The sequence below is a fragment of the Muscardinus avellanarius genome (genome assembly GCF_963383645.1).
Source record: "Muscardinus avellanarius genome assembly, chromosome: 12".
Lineage (NCBI taxonomy): Eukaryota > Metazoa > Chordata > Mammalia > Rodentia > Gliridae > Muscardinus > Muscardinus avellanarius.
In genome coordinates this window covers 85353744-85375872 of record NC_137798.1, presented here as the reverse complement: position 1 = coordinate 85375872, position 22129 = coordinate 85353744, and the positions used below count along the sequence as shown (strand labels likewise).

General features: G+C 39.8%; 1 protein-coding gene across 1 annotated transcript in view; it reads right to left on the bottom strand.

Moving 5' to 3' along the window:
• TSHR (thyroid stimulating hormone receptor) overlaps positions 1–22129 on the bottom strand; it is a gene marked incomplete at both ends in the record, with an annotated part of 176214 nt that overhangs the window by 70567 nt on the left and 83518 nt on the right. Inside the window, one exon of the mRNA XM_080707804.1 lies at positions 6417–6488. Coding sequence (XP_080563930.1) covers positions 6417–6488 — 72 coding nt within the window. The remainder of the gene's footprint in view (positions 1–6416; positions 6489–22129) is intronic.

The following is a 22129-nucleotide window of genomic DNA, read 5'->3' as shown; positions in this document are numbered from 1 at the left end:
GCGGCTATTGTGAATGTTCTGATGGCCAAGTGCCTTTTGGTTTGTATTGCCTAGTCTCTAAACAATGATTCCTTTTATTTATCAGGTCTCCCAACCCTTTGCATCTTGTAGATAACTATGTTATATAAATTGTTTTGATCCAACTCTCATACCTCTGACATAGAAGAAACACTGGAATCTTTTTAAAAGACAGTTGAAGGATTGATTATAGGGGGTTTGTCCAGAAGAGCGAGATCCATGTTGAAGGCTGTCACCTTACTTCCCTAACCTTGAAGCGTAGCCATCGCTCCAAAATTTCTACTAAAATTCCTAGTTAAGAAGTCTAAATTTGCCAAGTGTGGTGACGCATGCCTGTAATCCCTGTACGATGGGAGGCTGAGACAGGAGGATCACAGGTTTGTGGGCACAATGGAATTAGCAGGGCTAATCTTAGCAGGGCTCTCAGCAACTAGACAGACCCTGTTTCCAAATAAAAAATAAAATAGGGCTGGGGTTATAGTTTAAAGGTAGAATGCCCCTGGATTTAGTTCCCTAGTACCTTCTACCTCCCAAAAAAGTATGAGCCTTTCTTAAGATTTTAGAAGAATAATCCTTCATCCCACATTGTTGAATTGAAGTTTTAGTTTCTCCAATTTAAGGATACCTCTGTTAAGGGCTATTATAGCTTGCTTGTGGAGACAACACATAAGAGCCATTTATTCTGTGGGATAAAAGATGTGATTCCCTGCTCCTTCCTTCCTTTCTTCCTTCCTTCCTCCCTTCCCTCCCTCTCTCCCTCCCTTCTTCTTCTTTCTTTTTTTTTGTACTAGGGATCAAACCCAGGGGCATTCTACCTCTGAGCTACTCCCCCAGCCCTTGTCCTTTTTTGTTGTTAGGTTACTAAGAGTCTTTCTACACTGCTGAGGCTTTCCTTGAGCCTGAAATCTCCTTGTCTCAGCCTCCCCAAAGTATCAGGATTATAGGCGTGCACCACCACTCCTGTTTTATTCCATTTTTATAAGTAGAAAAAAATTAGATTACACCTCTTTTCCAAATTTCCTCTTAGTATGTAAATCTTATGTAATTACTACAGTAGCCGTATCAGTTATTATCCAAATCAGGGTATTTTTGTGTTATTAATTATATCGGAATAATAGGTGGGAATTTGTGCTGTACCAGGCAAACCTAGACTCACCCTTATGATCACTCTTCATGCCTCAGGGTATACCATTTCTTTAACTAGTATTCATGTATGTGTATCTACCTCCATTCAATAAATATAGATAATTGTAAATGTGCTGGATATGGTGGTACATGCTTGTAATCCCAGTACTTGGAAGACTGAGACAGGAGGATTGCAGGTTCGAGGCCAGCCTTAGCTACTTAAGCCCTCCACAACTTAACGAGACCCTGTTTCAAAATACAGAATAAAATTTAAAAAATAATGCTGGGGTATATCTTGGAGGTAGAATGCCCCTGGATTCAATTAAAAAAAAAAAAAGAAAGGAAGAAGGAAAGAATGAAAGAAAGAAAGAAAATGTACTATGTGTAAGGTATCCTTCAGGACACTGAAAAAATGGACTTATTCCCTGGTTCAAGGGACTCAAAGTAGTTAGAGATGGAAATGAACAAGATATTAAGTGCTCTGAAAGGGCCTGGGGGACATGTAGCCCTGTGGTTAGTCGAGCATAGTCTCCCTGCAGGAAGCATCAGTGGGGCCTTCAAGTCTTTTTGGACGTCCTGTGTATTTCAGTCAACCTTTCTCTTCTTGCTCACACTTTGACTTCAAACCTTAAAGTTCTAAGACTTCTAGCTCTTCTCTCAAAAACTCAGTCTTTGTACGTAAGCATTTTATAATCTGCATAAAAGAAAAAATTTGAGATAGGAATTACTTAAATTGCCCACAAATATGCCTATGAATTTACCTTCATCTGCTGTGTGTGTGTGTGTGTGTGTGTGTGTGTGTGTGTGTGTGTGTTACTGGGGATTGAACGCAGAGGCATTCTATCTCTGAGATAGACCACCAGCTCTACTGTCTATTGTCTCACTAAGTTGTTGAGGGTCTTGCTAACTTGCCGAGGGTGGTTTTGAACCTGCAATCCCCCTGTCTCCGTTTCCCAAATACTGAGATTACAGGGATGCACCACCATGGTTCGAAGCCAGACTCAGTTACTTAGTGAGGCCCTTTGCAACTCATTGGGAACCTGTTTCAAAATAAAGATGAAAAAATAGGGCTGGGGGTGTGGCTCAGAGATAGAGTGCCCCTGGCTTCCATCCCCAGTACTGCAAATAAATAAATAGGACAGGGGGTGTGGCTGAGAGGTAGAACACTCCAGTAATCCCCCCACCCCTGCCAAGTCTGATTGTTTTCACTTGTTTGCTTAAAACCATTCAATACTTGGTCCTATTAGAAGACTTCCAACTCCTTCACATGATTCACAAGACCCAGCTCTTGACTATACCGGTTTTATATTTTATTTTTAGTTTTCTATACATTAATTGCTTGACTGATTAAATTTAAGCCTTTCTCCCAGCCTGAGTTCCAATACCAACAAACTTCTTTCAATTCCTCTGAAAGTTCAGACATCTCCCTTCTGCTTAGAACTACCTCCCCCTTTATCTCTTGGCGGATGATGTGGATCGCAAGTGAGGTGTCATTTCTTTTAGGAGCTTCCCATCACCTTCCCTCCTCCCAGCCAGGCAACCTGCCTCTCAGGTGAGTGCCTGCAGCGCTCAGTGCTGACCCCGTCATGGCACCCATCACTCTCCCAGGAATGGAACCGGAGGCTTCCTGGTCCCTGTCTGCTATTACACTCGCGGCATCTTACGAAGCACCGGGCACAAAGCAGGGTTCAATAAATATTTGTTGAATGAATAAAGTAGTAGCCAAGCTACTAGGACATCTGAAAGGAGACAACATAGAGACAGTCGCTCAAGGAAGGTGAGAGGTTTGTAGCTTATAGGATGCTGAATGGTGGTCCTCTTGAAGGGAGGAGTGAAGCTGAATATGGTGCTATGCACCTGTAAACCCAGTCCTTGGGAGGCTGAGACAAGCGGATCACAGCTTTGAAGCCAGCCTCAGCAAATTAGTGAGGCTTTCAGCAACCTATTGAAGCTCTTTTTCCAAATAAAAAATAAAATAGGTCTGGGAGGCGGAGCTTAGAGGTAGAATGTCCCTGGGTTCCATTTTCAACATGCCCCCACCTTCTGGCCACATACACACAAAGATTGAAAAGAAACAGCTTGGGAGCTTATGCTTATTTTGATGGGTGGAATGTGACGTTCCTGGGACATCAAGGCGGTAATATTTGGAGTGAGTTTTAATGCAGGCTTGAACTGTAGGAGTGAGTCGTGGCCAGAGACAACTGTTTAGGCATTGGTATATTGGGTGATAATGGAGCCAAACAAATGAAGTGTTGACTTGAGAAGGTGGAATTAAGACACAATATGCAAAAAAGCGCTAGTACTTAAGGAACTGGGAAAAATAAAGCAAAACAGAAAGTCAGGAAAGGAGGCTGAGGAAGAGGATTCAAGGTAAGACAATAAGTTGAGAGATGACAGAGGGATATGAAAGAAATAGAGAGAGGCAAGGAGAAACAGGAAGGCTGTTTAGCAACATCCCAAATCGCAGGGATATTCAGTTAGCTGTCTCTCCACCTTGCCTTGTACGGTGGACATTTCCTGCTAGATCACTGTTTATTGCAGGAACTGTCCTGGGCAGAAGGGACACCTTTCACCAGTAGCAGCCCCCTCTCCAGTTTTTTTTTTTTTTTTTTTTTTTTTTGTGTGTGTGTGTGTGTGTGTAGTACTCGGGATGAAACCTAGGGGCATTCTACCTCCGAGCTATACCCCCAGCCCTATATTTTATTCTTCCTTTCTTTCTTTCTTTCTCTTTCTTTCTTTCTTTCTTTCTTTCTTTCTTTCTTTCTTTCTTTCTTTCTTTCTTTCTCTTTCTTTCTTTCTTTCTTTATTTTTGGTGGTACTGGGGATGGAACCCTTCTACCTCCGGGATATAGTCCCAGACCTATTTTATATTTTATTTGGAAACAGGGTCTCTTAAGCCAGCGAGGCTGGCTTCAAACCTGCGGGATCCTCCTGTCTCTGTCTCCCAAGCACGGGGATTACAAGCATGGGCCACCATGCCCGGCTTTTATTCTTTATTTTGAAACAGGGTCTCACTGAGTTGCAAAGAGCCTCACTAAGTAGCCGAGGTTATCCATGAACAGTGATCCTCCTGTCTCAGCCTCCCAAATGCTGGAATTATAAGCGTGAGCCACCACGCCCAACTCCCTCTCCAGTTTTGACAATCAAAAAACATCAAATGTGAATTTGCCCCTGTGTAGATGAAAACTACTGAAGTGATACAATAAACAAGAAATGATCATAAAAGGAATAATTCTGGCCAGGAACTGTCCAGGGTACTCCCGTGGTATTATTCAGTGTGTCTGGATTCCTTGTCTAAATCAGTTAAATGAATTGAAGACTTGATTTGTTTTATTTACAGACACGCTATTTGTCAACCCAACACAGAACTTCCTTTTTCTCCCACACAGAAATTCAGCTTTTAAGGTTTAAAATGATTTTGCCTGGCAAGTGCACTGCCCTGGGTTCAATCCCCAGTCCAGTCCAAAAAAGAAGACAAAAAACCTTTACAATTATTTTAATTCATTCTTCCCTTCTCTTTCTCTTTCTCTATCTCTTCTCTTCTCTTCTCTTCTCTCTCTCTCTCTCTCTCTCTCTCTCTCTCTCTCTCTCTCTCTCTCTCTCTCTCACACACACACACACACACACACACACACACACACCATGAGAAGTCTGAAAGCATTTGGCTACATTTTTGGCAGATGTCTGTAATCCCAGTATTTGGGAGGCTGAGACAGGAGAATCACAGTTTCGAGGACAGTCTCAGAAATTTAGCGAGAATCTCAGCAACCTAGTGAGATCTTCAAAATTATTTCGAAAAATAAGATCTTCAAAAACAAAAAAATAAAATAAAATAAAAAAGGGGACTGGGAGTGTGGCTTAGAGGTAGCAAGCCTCAGTACTATATACACACACTAAAATGTAAACATTTTTTTATTAGTGGTGAGGAGGTAGGACAGTAGAGATAAAATCACAGGTAGAGAGGAGACATAATGTCAATGATGTGAAACTATAATGCATCAGTGAAAGCACAAAAAAAGAACAAAGTAGAAAACAGAAAAAAATATGCTTGTCTGCCAGTTCAAATATAGTGAGGAGGAGGAGGAGGAGGAGGAGGAGGAGGAGGAGGAGGAGGAGGAGGAGGAGGAGGAGGAGAAAACATAATGGAAGGAGAAGAAAAAATTCTAATTTTAAAGTTCCATGTACTTTCCAGGGATTATTACTCTCCAAGCCAATTCCTCTCCTAGCCTGTCACTCCCAGATTTCTGAGATATCTATATATCTTAGTTACCATAAATTCATGCACTTATAATAATTGTCTTGTGCAGAGTTTTTATCTGATCAATAAGTAGATTTAGCAAAATGATAAATTTAGAGAAATTTATAATTTGGGGGCTCTGCAGCATACTCTATTGGGGAGATAATGGAGACCACTTGAGCCTCAGGATCAGTGTCATTCTACAGACCTTCCCGTACCCACCCTTCACCAAGTTTCCTCTAAAAGAGGAGATGGGACCGTGGAAATATGTCTCTCCCTTGGGGTGGTTTAAGTTTTCCCTTGAATTTGTGTTCCTCGCTTTTCTAAAGAAATCTCTATGGCTCTATTGATCTGGGCTGAAATTCCTTTCCATTCCTATGTCAAGGACCTACCTTTCCTGAGCCAACCCCCCACCCCCTACCACCACACACATCTTGTCCTCAGGAACTACAGGGAACCCTCCTCTAGAGACATCTCTGTTTTAGTGACAGCAAAAAGCAAATCAATTGGCAGCCAGGATGGATGGACTGCATAGATTTCTGAACTTATTGGCTTATCATCCTCTTTTCAGAAAAACAAAAACCAAAAAACTATCCAGGAACCCTTGGGAGAGCTTCTACCACATTCTTATTTTAATTCAAAACCTCCCTGGTTCTGTCCAGTGCCCTTCCCATGGAACACCATACCCCAACTTTGGGGATCTATGGATTTGAGATAGACATAAAAATATGTTTATGGAAAAGATTTCTCAGCTAAGGTTTTTGCCACATCATTAAATATATTAAAATACATAAAGAATGATAAACTTCTCAAGACCAAATAAATTTAAATTTTTTTAGGTTTAAAACAAATCATCTAAGAATTAGGAAGTAGAGATGTAGCAAAATCAGGTAAATATCATGTTCATGAAACTTTCAAATACGTTAGAAATATAGCTGCCATTGACTCATGCAAGAAGGACAGTAAGAAGTGATTTTCTTGACAGAACACAGCTAGAAAGCAGTGTGTCATAATAAGATATTAAAAAATAACTTACATTCTGGAAATGTTGGGCAGATTTGAAAATGCACGACTTGGAATAGTTTTCAGATGAGTCTCTGAGAGCTTCCTGTGAAAATAACAATCACACAATTAGACTCTTCATTGCTGGTCTTCTCTAGTAAAACTTAACTGTAAAAAAAAACAAAAACCCACACCATTAGAAGCATAACAGAGGCAGGTGTGGTGGCGCATGCTTGTTATCTCAGCATTTGGGAGGACGAGAAAGGAGGAACACAGTTTGCAGACAGCCTCAGCTACTTATTGAGGCCTTTTGCAACTCAGTGAGACCCTGTTTCAAAATAAAGAATAAAAAAAAATAGGCTGGGGTTGTTGCTCAGAGGTAGAATGCCCCAGGGTTACATCCCCAGTACCACACACACACACACACACACACACACACACACACACACACACACAGAAAAAGCACAACAGTTCTTATGATATATATTTCATACTACATAATCAGCAAAAATAGCTAGTGTTCAACAACAACAAAAATATACTCCCCTCCCCCAACAGGTAGAGAATTGAAAGATTCAGATACAGAAAACAATTCTTCAAATGTTATGTATGAATTAGCAGTGAACTGTTCTGTGTTGTCTAATATTAAGTTCCAGGTGTTCACTGAAAGGTGAATATGATATATTCACAAGTATATCAGGACTGTGGAATTTATACCTTACTAAATCGCAGGTGAACTAGCAATTCTCCTGTCTCAGCCTTCTAAGTACTGAGATTACAAGCATGTGCCACCACACCTGCCTCTGTGTGTGTGTGTGTGTGTGTGTGTGTGTGTGTGTGTGTGTGTGTGTGTATGTGTTACTAGGGATTGAACCCAGGGACATTCTATCTCCAAGCTATACTCCCAGCCCTATTTTTAATTTTTTTTTTTGAAACAGGGTCTCATTAATTTGTGGAGGGCCAAAGTAGCTGAGGCTGGCTGTGAACCTGTATCTCCCTGTCTCAACCTCCCAAGTACTAGATTTTCAAACAGGTGCCACTACGTCCAGCTCATACTCAGGATTCTGACACTGCAAATATAAAAGAAAAATAAATTCTCCAATTAAAATCTCCATATAAAATTGAATAAAACATAGTTGTGGGGTATAGCTCAGAGGTAGATTGCCCCTGGGGTTCCATCTTTAGTACTGAAAAAAAAAATTGGGCCAAGCCAAAGGAAAATAAAAGGTCAAAGGTCAGACATTACCCCTCAAAACTGAGTTTCTTAAACTCAAAGATGGCCTTAGGCAAAAGCCTTGAGGCCATACTTATTGTAAGATTGCACATATGCTTATAGGTAATAGGGGCCTACACTGACTTCCACTGACAAAAAATTTTGCGGTTAAGCTTGTGTTTAAAAGTAAGTAACATATATCAAATTCAACAGAAAAATAAAATTATACTGGTTTCTAAGAAGTGTGAAATGAAATAGAAATAGCATATAAGTGCAACTTAATAGATTTTCAGTTAAAGGTTCAAATAATGTTTATATTCTTTCACAGAGTATGATTTTCTGAAGTATATGACACGTGTTTCTTTTAAAGTCTCTTTTACACACAAAAACATCTGAACAAAATATTCTTCCCACCCAGATTTCTCATCAAAAAAATCTCACAGATACACATTGACCAGTAAGTATTATGTATCTAAGAGACCATGTCTTAGTGATGATACAATATACACAATAAGTCTTCGGAAGGGAGAGAAGGGTGCTATCCTAGCCCAAGATGGAATTAAATTAAATTATTTCTCTAGCAATGAATTTGTTAATATTGTGGCGATTATAAGATTACCTGGAACAGAAGACTGATTTTAATAATGTTAAGTGAAGTTTCAGAATGACAGGTTTTCTTTTGCCATACTGGGGATGGAACCCAGAGGCATTCTACCTCTGAGATTCACCCCCAGCCCTATTTTTTATTCTTTATTTTGAAACAGGGTCTCTCTGAGCTGCAAAGGACCTCACTAAGTAGCTGAGGCTGTCCACAAACCACTATTCTCCTGTCTCAGCCTTTCAAACCTGGGAATTACAAGTGAGCGCCACCATGCCCAGCTACAGAATGACATTTGATCATATAAATTCAAATTCAATTACAATCTAAAAATATGTATATTTGACTTGGTGTATTTATAGTACTATAACGTAATGTAGAAAAAAATTCAAATTTGAGTTACTTAAATTTTTTATTTTTTGCCGGGCATGGTGGCACATGCTTGTAATCCCAGCATTCAAGAGGTGGAGACTGGAGGATCGTGGTTCATAGACAGCCTCAGCTACTTAACGAGGCCTTTCACAACTCAGTGAGTCTCTATTTCAAAAATACAAAGACTAAAATAGGGCTGGGAGTGTAGCTCAGAGGTACAATGCCCCTGGGTTCCATACCCAGTACTGCAAAAAAAAAAAAAAAAAAAAAAATTACTCTTGGTCTAAATTGTTGCACCTTTTAAAATATTAGTCTGCTTGGGAAGCTCACTAACCCTATAAGACCATGTATATTGAAATTTCTTCCAAAGCATCTATTTTTTCTCAAACAAAAAACAAAGACGATCTAGGGGTGGTGGCACATGCTTCTATTCCCAGTACTTAGGCTAAGACAGGAGGATCTCAGGTTCATGACCAGCCTCAGCATCAAAAGGCCTTCCGCAACTTAGTCAGAGTCTGTTTTAAAATAAAACATAAAAATAGGGCTGGGATGCCCCTGGGTTCAATCCCCAGTAACACACACACACACACACACACACACACACACACACACACACACACAGAAAAAAAAAGATTGGTGAGATGACATCTGGTTAATTAAATAATGAAGATACTATGTTTATTCATAGAGTTTTAGTTCTATTTTCTCTCCATAGTTTTCCTGTAAGATGAGCAAAGAAGAGAATAAATTATTGTAATGTGTAGATGCCTCGCTGATCTCCAGCTGACCCCAGATGCTAGAGAGCAATACCCCATGGAGGAACAGTAGTTGTTTTGTTTTGTTATGCAGCAGTTTAAGCTTGAGCTAATTGGTGGGTGTTGGTCATCAGACTGTCCTTCCCTTTGTCCCTCCTTCTAGGGATAAGCAGCTAGACATTCTTTTTATTGTCTTCTTCAAGAGCTGAAATTTTATTTCAAAGAATCTTTTGATATTGCAATTACTGCTTTTAAAAGCAGGTGGATTAAAAAAAAGTTGAGTCTGATGATTTGGCCAAAATCTTATGTTAATTCAGAATACATTTTGAATGTTTGTGAAAAGAGGAAAACACAAATATATTCTTTTGACCACAATGTTAGAAAAGCTACAAGATGTTTTATGATTGTCCAAAGAATTAGCATCAAATAGCGTGTGTCTTGTATTAAAGTATGGTAGGTACTAAAGAAGCTTATTTTTTGTCTTTGATTATTCAACGTAAAATGGTAATGATTATGTATGTTAAGATAGGATTAAAAAAAAACTCAACAAACTTACCTCATACTAATAGTAGAAGCATTAATTTTTAATCATTAGGCATCACATATAACTCATTGGGAAAAAATTTGCAGCTATAATTTTATATTCTAGGTGGACTTTGTATATTTTGTAAACAAGTTGGCTTCAAGATATAGAAATTACAAATGAGAATGAACATCAGCTGGTGATGCAACTTAAATTTATTTTTCTGCGATTTATTTAGCCAAGAATGATCATTAAGCATATGACTTAAAAGTCAAATGTTTTCTTTGGACCCTTGCTGATGGGAAATAAAGGAAAAAGTATGATGAAGGCAATAATATTAGTCTCTTTTTTTTTTTGGTACTGGGGACTGAACTCAGAGGCATTCTGCCTCTGAGCAACACCCTCAGCCCTATTTTATTTTTATTTTGAAACAGAGTCTTGCTAGTTTGATGAGTCTCACTCCTTGCTGAGGCTGTCCTCAAACCTGCCATCCTCCTGTCTCATCCTCCCAAGTACTGGGATTACAGGTGTGTGCCACCACGCCTAGCTATAAGTAGTTTTTAACATGGAGTCAAGAGGCCACTAGGGGCCTCAGCACCATCCCAGCTGCTGCTGAAACAAAGACCCTGGTCACCTTCATCCTTTGGCACAGACATCTGTAATGACTGCAATTGCTATTATGTTGTCCCTGGAGGCTCAAGATGCAAATCTTGACAAAGAGAAGGACAATATGATGACCAACACCCAACAAGGTTAGGAGACTCTTGTTGAATATACATTTCCAGTCTCTTTTGACATTCTTTTCTTCTGTTTTTTACTGTTCCTTCCCAACATTCAATAGCCCTTCTAGGTTCCCACTTGTCCTGTCTTATTGGAGCACCGTTTCAGAGAGGCTTGAACCCGTTTCCCAAATAGCATCTTTTTTTTTTACTTCTGTAATTGCTGGATTTGGATTGCTTGGCACTGAGATAAGATTTACATTTCTCAGATGTCCACATTTGGGAGATATAATGCAGAGACAGAGATGTATGAAAAACATCTTGGATCCCCTGGCAGATTTTGCAGACTAGGATCCAGTTTGAAGCACAGTCTCTGCAGTAGCAAAGGGGGAAAAAAGGCAGGTTAGTGCTGGTGAAGACAGCGGACATTTCCCTCTTTTCCAACCAGCAAGGTTTGTGTGATTTTGTTTTCGCGGCCAACTTGCATGACAGTAGGTTCATTCCGCTGAAAGCTTGTTGACATGTAAATCCAATCAACATAACCACATCTTGTTTCTTACACAGTGGAGGATAACCTCAAATTTTGTCTGTTCCTTTTAAAGTTTCAGTAATTTGACTTTGATATAAGCTGGCAAATGAAAGATGATCAAGGGAGGACACAAAGCACAGGAATGTATTAACATAAAGAAACCTGGAAGCCATAAAAGTAGTGCAAGACTCACAGGACAGCTAGATCGTCTGGGCTCCTAGAGGGACAGGGAAGCAGGTTATGGAAGGACAAGGGAGGGTGAGCAAAAGTTATCTTGCTATGTAGATAAAATCACCAGTATCTCTGGGCATGGTGGTGCATGCTTGTAATCCCCGAGCTTGGGAAGCGGAGACAGGAGGATCTCACACAGGTTTGAAGCCAGCCCTGCTGGCTTAATAGACCCTGTTACCAACTAAAAAAGTATAAAATGGGTCTGGGAGTGTAGCCTGGAGGTAGAAGGGTTTCCAGGAACCCCAGTACCACACACACACACACACACACACACACACACACAAAATCACCACTATTAACCCATAGAAGAATCATATCAGATAATAATCTCTATCTAAACCAGACACAGTGTATAGGCCTGCAATCCCAGTACTTGGGAGGCCAAGACTAGAGGATTGTAGATTAAAAGCTAGTCTCAGCAATTCAGCAAGACCCTGTTTAAAAATAAAAAATAAAAAAGCTGGGGGTATAGTCCAGGGGTAGAACACCTTAGGTTCCACCCCCAGTGTACACACACACACACACACACACACACACACACACACACCACACCTCTATCTTGGTGTGATCTCTAACGTCCTTCTTTCTGTAATTTCTTAGGGAGGCCAAGGGGTAAGGTACTCAGAGAGAAAGCCTCTTCTGCTATTTATTCTACTAATATAAATAGGTATAAATATCATTTACAAAAGGGCTGCCTGACCTCTCTCTGTTTCTCTGAATAACCTTCTCAAAAGAAGCCAAAGAAGCATATCTGGGGGTGGCATATTCTGGGGTCCCACAACAGTTTCTAGAATCTTCAATACAATTCGTGGCATGTGTGGACCTGTGGGGGATTTAAATTAATGAATGCTGCCCATTTTTCACTACAGTTTCCAGTTGGTAAGAATGAGCTGTGTTAAGTGGACAAACTGTCCTGTCTTCTTTGCCAGGGCTAAGCCCGTGTGGCCCAGAAAAACCCGACTTCCACTCTGTGTGGCCTGATTTTGGTCTCTGGCAATTCTGAGAATAACGTTTGAGTCTGTTACAGGTGATGATTTCCCTATGAAATTATTATTATAGGGCCATAATCTCTCTTCTTCAGTTCTTGTTTTCTGACAGAATGCTTTCAAACAGAAAGTACCAATAGGGGATAGAAGATGTATTTATTTAGAAAGTGGGGGGGGGCACCGTAATAAAAAGGGGTGGGGTTCTGAGTAAGAGTACAAAAGGAATCACTTTCCCCTGGTGAGAAACGGCACAGGATGAAGAGGTTACACTCCAGAGAGAGGGTCTGATTTGGTCTGTGTCTGGGAGTGGAAAGATTTTCGTGGTGAGTTTTATTCAGCTGGAAATCTTTCCTTCTAACACATATGCCTCTGGGGAGGTCACTACTCTTCCTGCCATGGTTGGGTCAGTCTGCTGTGTGTTTTACCCTGTTGCAGACTTTCTTGTTCCCAAGAGTGAGGCCCTATGGAGTGAAGGCCATCTCTAACACAGCACTTATCATAGGTTCTTTCCTCATGAGGTCTAGTTACATCCTGGGTCCCTACTTGAGGGCTCTCCTTATCTCTAATCTAGCTACCTAACAATTCTGCATCCAATTTATGTAATATCAACATGATCTGTATTCAAAGGGCCTCCTTTTCTATTAAATATCTGTGCCAATCAACCAATATTTCATTGAGATGCACCAAGTGTATTTCGCCAAATTAGACTATGTGAGCATAGAAAGTATTGGTAGTAGAAAAAGAGGGAGTTGGTACAAATAATTCAACTATGCATATGTTGGGATTTTTTTTTTTTTTTTTTTTGGTGGTACTTGGGTTCCTGGAAACCCTTCTACCTCTGGGCTACATTCCCAGATTATATATATATATATATATATATATATATATATATATATATATGTATGTATATATATATATATATATTTTTTTTTTTTTTTTCAATTTGGAAACTGGGCCTCAAGCCAGCGCAGCTGGCTTCAAATCTGCACGATCCTCCTGTCTCCACCTCTCAAGCGTGGGTATTACAAGCATGCTCCATCACGCCCGGCTATTGGGATGTTTTATACTGAACAATACTGATACAGTTTTAGTGTACCTGGTGGTATTATTTAGTAAAAGAAATTCGTGAATTTGTCTTACCATTGTTCAATTTCAATACTCTTGAGGTAGGATAGAAGAAATAAAGGAAAGAGGTAGAAAGGAGACATACAAGAAAAACAAGGAAAATGTCACCTCAATATGGAAGTCTATGGCAAAACTGCCCAGTGTCCTTAGTCCTCAGTCCGACCTGATAGTCCCAGGTTTCTGGTGAACTTGAAAGTTTTAATAATTACCCTGAGCACTGTTAGCCAACCTCCTCTTAAAGAGTTTAAACAAAAGGACAATTTCTTTGGGCGCTGTTAGCTGTCCTTGGAGAGTTAAAAATAAGAGAGATAACCTGTTGAGAAGATAATGAAGGTCCCATCAGGATCGGAAGGGGACCTAAGCACCCCAAATCATCTTGTGATTACCAGACCAGATGTCATCCTCCTATACCTTCACCTACTCACTCCTCAGGAAAGTCTCCTATGAAAGAAGAGCTGTGAACCTCCAAAGTGTCCCTCATTTTTTAGCTGGCCACATTCTCCCTTGAGAATTTTCTCAGTAAATCTGTTTATGTCTCTGACTGGCTCATGCTGAAATTCTTTTTCATCCTGGAAGCCAAGGACCTGTCATGGAATCAACCCCTCTCCTGGGACATACCGAGCCCAGTTGTGAGAGAGAACACAGAAAGCACAGGATTTCAAGTCAGGGATGCAGGCCCAGAAGGCTCATGGGTCAAACCCTTGGGACTATTTGCATATAGGCTATTTTTCATCTGAACTTGAGAGGCTGAGATCAGAGGATCACAGGTTTGTGGATAGGGCATAATAGCTTGGTAAGACTCTGTTTCAAAAATGATAAAATTGAAAGAGCTGGGGACATAACTTAGAGGTAGAACACTCCTGGGTTCAATTCTCAGTGCCACCAAAAGCCAAAAACAAAACAAACTAAATAGGAGAGGAGGTTAAATCTGTGCTCTGTTGTTCTTTCTGTTTTAGGTAGAACAGTGAGATTTTAATATTGCTGCAGAATTGTTTGCAAATAATACAAAACTACCAGGTGATATGCACGACACGGGCTCAGGTCTGCAGCTGACATAGGGCTGCAGGCCATTCGGACTCCTGGTCACCTGTGAGTCAGAATTTTGGTGTAGGCAGTTTCTACTTGGGCTTTAATTACCATTTATGATCTGAGTCCTAGAAACCCAAGCAATAGCTGGACAAGTTTGACTTATGAAACTTTTCTAGTTAGGCCATCTGGGAGAGCATTGTCTATTCACAACTTTTAGTTTGGGTCTCTAAATTTCTGAAAATATTAAAATTGGCTTATTTCATAGTTAAGACTTTTTTCATTCAAACAATTTTCTCAAAACATTTTTGCAGCACTGAGGGTGTAACCCAGGGCCATTCTACCTCTGAGTTACACCCCCATCCCTATTTTTATTCTTTATTTTGAAACAGGGCCCCACTGAGTTGCAAAGTAATTCACTAAGAAGTTGAGGTTGTCTGCAAACTGCGATCCTCCCGTCTCAGCCCTGGCTCTCAATTTTTTTTTAATTGAAATATAGTTTACATTTAGCAAGATGTACAAATCTGAAACATATGATTAAATAAGTCAGTGTTTATAAGTATACTTATACTTTACATATATAACGCTATATGTAAATATAACACCTATATGACCATTATCACAGAAAGTACTTTGTGCCCCTTTCAATCATTAACCACCTCCAGTATAGCCACCGTTCTGACTTCTATCTCTAGAAATTGCTTGCTTTTTATTAATTTGATATAAATGTAATCATATGCAAGCCACTATACTTTTTCTTCCTTTCCTTTCTTCTTTCTTTCTTTGTTTTTTTGCTTGTGTTTGTTTCATGGTGCTGAGTATTGAATTTGGGGCATTTTACCTCTAAGCTACATTTCCACTCTTTTTATTTTAGCTTTTTTTTATTTTAATGGTACTAGAGATTGAACCAGGGGCATTTTACCTCCAACCTACACTCCCAGCTCTATATTATTTTTATTTTGAAATAGGGTCTCACTAGGTTGATGAGAGTCTCACTACTTGCAGAGGCTGTCTTTGAGCCTGCGATCCTCCTGTCTCAGCTTCCCAAGTACTGGGATTGCAGGTGCCACCACACTCAACTTTTTAAAAAAATTTTAAACAGGATTTTTCTAAGTTGCTGAGAATCTATCTAAGTTATTAAATGCTGGCCTCAAACTTGTGATCTTCCTGTCTCAGCCTCCCAAATACTGGCATTACAGGTGAGTAGAACTGTTTCTGATCAGGGGCAAGAGACTAGGCTTTACTGCTTATCTGCTTCATAGATTCTCAGAGCCAAATCTTCAGGAAAATGGGTTTTATTCAAAGTTCAAGGGAGAGAGAGAAAATTTTCTTGTTCAAATATCCCTCTTCTGAGAACTCAGGAGCAAGGGATACTTTCAAGACGGACAAAAGTAAGAAAACATACATGCGCCAATTTAGATGGCCAGGAAACCCTCCAGTCTCAGCTTCCTCGGTGTCTATCAGGTAGGGGTGAGAGGAGCTTTTGGCCTTCATTCTCAGCATGAGGAATTACAGGAGACAGAAAGGCAAGTCACTAGGAAGTTGTCCTTAATTTTAGAAAGAGGTTGTTTCATTTTGTTTGGCCTCTTTGGCTCCCCAGGTCGTCTGTCCTGTGGCATGTATTAGTGGTTCTTTTTTTATTGCTAATTATAGGTGTTCATTATTGTCCTCTCATTGTCTAGTTGATGGCTATTTCCAGTCTGAGGTTATTATAAATTAAGCTGCTATGACTATACACAAACAAATCATTTTGGGGGCCTAGCTACTCACTGCTATGGGTAAATACATAGGGGTGGGTTTATGGATCACAGGTAGTTGTTTTGCTCTGAGCTACACCCATATGCCTTTTTAATTTTTTTTTTTTTTTTGAAACAGGGTCTCACTAAGTTACTGAGAGATTCACCAAGTTGCCGAGGCTGGCTTTAAACCTGCAATCCTCCTGTCTCAGTCTCCCAAGTACTAGGATTATAGGTATGCACCACCATGTCTGGTGATCACCGGTAACTTTAATTATATAGAACACATCCAGTTTCCAAAGCGATTGTTTTTTATGTTTGCTTATACTGGTAGTGTACGAAGTTTCAGTTAGCTCTATCCTTACTAACACTGCTTCTAGCCTTAACAATGTTTTAAGTTGGAGCCACCCTAAGTAGGTGCATATGTATCAACATACTTTTTACTTATTTGCTTATTTTTTAAACTGACACATAAAATTATACACAGTTATGGAGCACCCAGATAAAGGACAAAAACACCATGTAGCCATTGTAAGAGGTACATAAAAACAATTGATAAAATTCAATATTCTTTTACTATAAAAACTCTCAAAAAATAGCCATGGAAGACATCCTCCTCAACACAATGAGGCCAGGTATGACAAGCCTACAGATATCTTCATTCTCAATGATGAAAAGTTGAAGGCTTTTCCTCTAAGATCAAAGACAAGAAAAGGATGCCCACTCTTGCCACTTCTCCTCAACATAGTACTGAAGTCTTAGCCAGAGAAACTGGGCAAGAAAAGGAAATAAAAGCCTCCAAGTTGGAAAGAAAACAATTAGCCCAATCAAAGAGACTCATTATTTTGTGTAATTAAAATACACTAATAAAAGTGTTTCAGGGGACTTCTGGGAAGATGGCGACTGAGAAAAGCGGGGCTTAAGAGCCCCACTAACAACAAATCTCCATTACCACAAAATCAGTGCCTTTCATAGCCAGAAAACACCATCACCAGCGAAATAAAAAATCACCAGGCTCCAGAGAGAAAGCGGACTGAGAACAGAGCCACAGAGGAGATACACCGGCCTCACGCCCGAGTACACGGCAGACACAGCAGCAGCGCCATACTGCCGGCAGCACTGGCGAATACACGGGACGGTTACAGCAAGCCGAGGTGAGCCACTGCGGAACAGCCAGGTGGGATTTCTCCGCGCAGAGAGCATCTAAAGCTCCCAGTGGCCGAGCTCAGCACACGCTGCAGGGATTCAGAGTGGAAATCAAAACCAAGAAGAAAAACACCAGCCCCACAGCCGAGGGCGTAGCAGCGGCGCCATATTGCTACCAGTGGCAGCAGCACCGAATTCAGCGAGGCCAGTACAGCTACATCTGCGTACTCAAGAACAGTGAGTCAAACTGCGGGCCACAGAGGAGAAATCCCAGTACTGTACTCCCTGGGACTTGACCCAGTGGGGGAGGGGCGGTGGCAGAGATATCACACCATAGGAGAAGGTGCAACCTGGCACCCCCCACAGTCTAAAGCAGCCTCTATAGACTCTCTGGGTCGGAGACTCTGTGATAAAACCCAGTAAAGGAGTAGTGGGGTCTGAGATACTACTGACTCGAGATCCAGAGCACCTTAAGTGAAGTCATAGTGACCCAAGGGAAGAACCCAGAGAAGGCACAAACATCCGAAATCATGGGAAAGAGGAATAATACTGGAGCAATGAATGCCCACAACCCCACAACATCAGAACCCGATAAAACAGAAAACCAGAGATTTCTAGAAGATCAAATCAGGAAAATAACTGTAGAAATAATAGAGGTGCTTCGAAAAGAACTCAGAGAGAGCCAAAAAGAGATAAAGGATGCAATTAATGAAGTAAAGGCCTCAATTCAAAGCACAAACAACCGATTAGACCACATGGAGAACAGAATCTCGCTCTTAGAAGATGATCATTCCAAAAATGAACGCATAGTTTCTAATCTAGAAAAAAATATCCGACAGCAGGAATCTGATATTGAAGAAATATGGGCCCATTTTAAAAGAGCTAACCTAAGAATAATTGGAATAGAGGAGGGAAAAGAAAGTGAAACCAAAGGGATCAACAATCTCTTCAAGGAAGTAATAGCAGAAAATTTTCCAGACATAGAGCAAGAGGTCGATACACAGGTCCAGGAAACGTATAGAACTCCCTTTAGACAGGATCGGAGAAGAGGATCCCCACGCCACATAATTGTCAAAATGACCAATGTGGAAGCCAAGCAGAGAATCTTAAAGGCAACAAAAGCAAAGGGCCAAGTGACATTCAGAGGCAAAACAATTAGAATCACTCCAGACTTCCCAAACCAAGTCATGAGAGCCAGAAGGGCTTGGAGTAACATATTCCAAACTCTGAAAGAAAACAACTTCCAGCCAAAAATTTCCTACCCAGCAAAACTTTCTATCAAATTAGATGGAGAAATAAGAAGCTTCCATGACAAACAGAAACTGAAGGAATTTATGTCTTCAAAACCAGCACTAGAGAAAATACTCAAAGAGATTAACTACAAAGAAGAAATAGGTAACACACACCAGAACTAGAGAAACAAGATTTTCCATCCAACAGACAACTAAGATTGGTTATCTGTGGAGATTCATTATTTATGTTAGTCTTTTACCTATCTCTAAAGGGTATTGTTTGCCTTTATTGTTGTTAATTTTTAGGATTTCTAGTTGGAATATTAATATACCTTCAGATATAGCAATTGGAAATATTTTATCCCATTCTATTAGTAACTGTTAACTCTGTTTACATTGTCTTTGGATATACAATATTTTTTTTATTTTTTAGGGAGTTTGTATACTCCTCTGTTGCCTGTGCCATTGAAATCATATCCAAGAAATCACTGCCAATTTCAATGTTGTGAGGTTTAATGACCCAGATTTTCTCCTAAAAGTTTATAGTCTTAAGATTTATATTTAGGTCTATTATCTATTTTGAGTTAATATTTGTATATGGGATTAGGTAAGGGTCCAATTTTATTCTTTTCCATGTAATTATTATTTTTTAACAATATTTAGTTAGAAGATTTTTATTTCCACCACCAAATGTTCGTGGAAACCTTGTCAAAAATAACTTGACAATATAGGGAAGAATTTAGCTCTAGGCTTTTATTTAACTCCAATGGTTTATATATCTGCCTTTAGAATAGTACTACACTGTTTCAATTATTGTAGCTTTATATGGTTTGAAATCAGAAAATATATATCTTCTAGCTTTGTTCTTTTTCAAGATCGTTTTGGGTACCTAGACTCCATATTCCATATTAGGATAGATTTTTTTCTGAAAAATAAATATATAAATATATGATAGTTTCACCTAAAAAATAGAAAAAAAATATTCTCTGGTAAGAAAGAAAGCACAAAGAAATATTGAAATGTTATCTTTAAGTCATCAAAAGCTTGGTATCAGACAAATGAAACTGTTATGTGAGATTATCATTTTTAATTTTAGATAAATTGCCATAATACTAGATGTCAACTACTAAGCCAAGCATGGGAGGGAGGGATAGGGAGAGAATGGGGTGGGGATTGGGTGGGGGCTGACTGGGAAAAGTGTGCATGTATGTCTACAAAAGTATGTATTCTACTATGATGTATGAATACAGTGCACCAATAAAAAAATTTTTAAAAAAGTGTTTCAGAAAAAATAGAGGCAAAGAAACTGAATAGACATTTCTCAAAAGAAAATATACAAATGGCCAATAAGTACAACAACAACAAAATGCTCAATGGTCACTGATTGTCAAAGAAAGATATAAACACACGCTGCAGTGTTTGTGTGAAGTGTCACTTCACACTTGTTAGAATGGCTCTTATCCAAAAGATGAAAGATAAATGTTGGTAAGGAGGAAAGCAAAATGACCCCACGCACTCCTGGCAGGAATGTAGGTTAGAGTCATGTTGAAAAATAGTATTGAGGATCCTCAGAACACTGAAAGTTGAATATCATATGACCCAGCAACCACACTTCTATTAGTTTTCCTTTCTGTGCTTGTGTTTCAATTGTTGTAAGTTGATTTCAAACCATGTTCATCCTATCCACTATTTCTGTTGCTCTTCATTATTTACGTAACCCTAGATTTTCCATTTTTTTTTTCTAGCTGAATTACTTCCATTAATGTGATTTGGTTCTCTTTCTGTCTTCTGATTTTTCTCCTCCCTTCCTGCCTCCCTTCCTTTTTTCTTCCCTCCCCTCCCCTCTCCCCCTCCTTCCCTCCCTCCTTCTCTCTCTCTTCCCCCCACCTCTGTCATGCAAGTCTCCTGGCATTGACTTTACACAACTTTTGTTCATATGAAAAATATGGAAATATATTTCCACTGCACACACAACATTCTAGGTTAAGTGGGCTTATTCTGGTACTTTACAGGTGTCATTGTACTTTGCCATTCCTGATGGTGTGTCTTTCCTGGTTCTTATCTTCGTTTCGTTGGAGGCAATATTTATGTTTTTTCCTCTGTCTGCTTTTAAGATATTCTCTTTTTCACTGATTCACAGCAATTTTATTAGGAAATGCCCTAGTATAATTTCCTTTACATTTGTTCTTTCGAGGCTCATTGAGACTGCCTTGGATTTTTAGATTTAAAGTTATCATTAAATTTTGAAAATTTTTGGTCACTGTTGCTCTAAAGCTTTCTTCTGATCCTTTTTCTCTCGCATCTCCTGGAGCTCCAATCCTATGTAAGTTATATTACTTGATGTTTTTCCAGAGATCACTGAGTCATTCTCAATTTTTATACCTTTTTTTTTCCTTGCTGCTTTATTTTGGATACTTTCTATCATTCATTCATTTAATTTTTGGTGGTACTGAGGATAGAACCCAGGGGCATTCTACGTCTAAGCTACAACCCCAGGCCTATTTTTTGTTTTGAAACAACAGGATCATATTAAGTTTCAGAGGGCCTCACAAAGTTTCTAAGGCCAGCCTCCAACCTGCAATCCTCCTTTCTCAGTCCCCCAAGCACTGGGATTACAGGCGTGCACTAGCACACCAGGCTTGGATAGTTTCTAGTTCTAAATTTTCAAATGGACTTTCAGGAAGATGGCGACCGAGAGAAGCAGTCCTGCTGACACTCGATCTCCATTGCCTTAAAAACAGTGTTCTTTCAAAAGCGAGAAAACACCACAACTTAAAAAAAAACAAACAAAGGTGATGGAAGACTAGAAGACCACTCAGAGAACAGAAAAGAAAACTCACCCTCCTTGTGGCCACGGGTGCCACAGAGGTGCCATCTGGCCTTGTTGCACCTGATTCCAGAGACAAACAGAAAAACGATCAAGGACCTAAGTGGCTGCAGATCATTGGAACTGTAAGACATCAGTTCCTCCTGCACAGACACGGGCTACAACATAGAGCATTGGTGGCTGAGCTCACCATGCCCTCCAGAGATCCAGAGCAGCATTCAATAACACCAGAAAAGAAACCCACCTGCCTCGCAGTCACAGGCACCGTGGCAGTGCCATCTTGCCTCACTGCACTGGACTCCAGAGACTAAGAGGAAAACGACCAAGGACTGTGGTAAGCTGCTGCAGATTATTGGAATTGTAAGTCATCACTTCCTCCTGCACAAACACCAACTACAACTTGCAGCAGTGACAGCCAGCTCACCATGCCCTCCAGAGATCCAGACCAGCACTCAGCCACACCACCCAATCCCATCACTTCTTCCCTTGTACATTCCTACTCTCTTCTCTCCCATCTCTTTTCTTTTTTCTCTTTTTTTCTCTCTTCTTTGTCTTGTATTAAATCCAATTCATATCACTATACTAAAAACTCTATATTGGTTACTAGATTACTACTAAATATTCACCATCTCTAATCTCTACTATCAACTACCTTACCAAACTCATTCTCTTGTTTTATTTGATGCTATCTGTGGCTTTACATTATTCCTGCATTTACAACTTCACTTC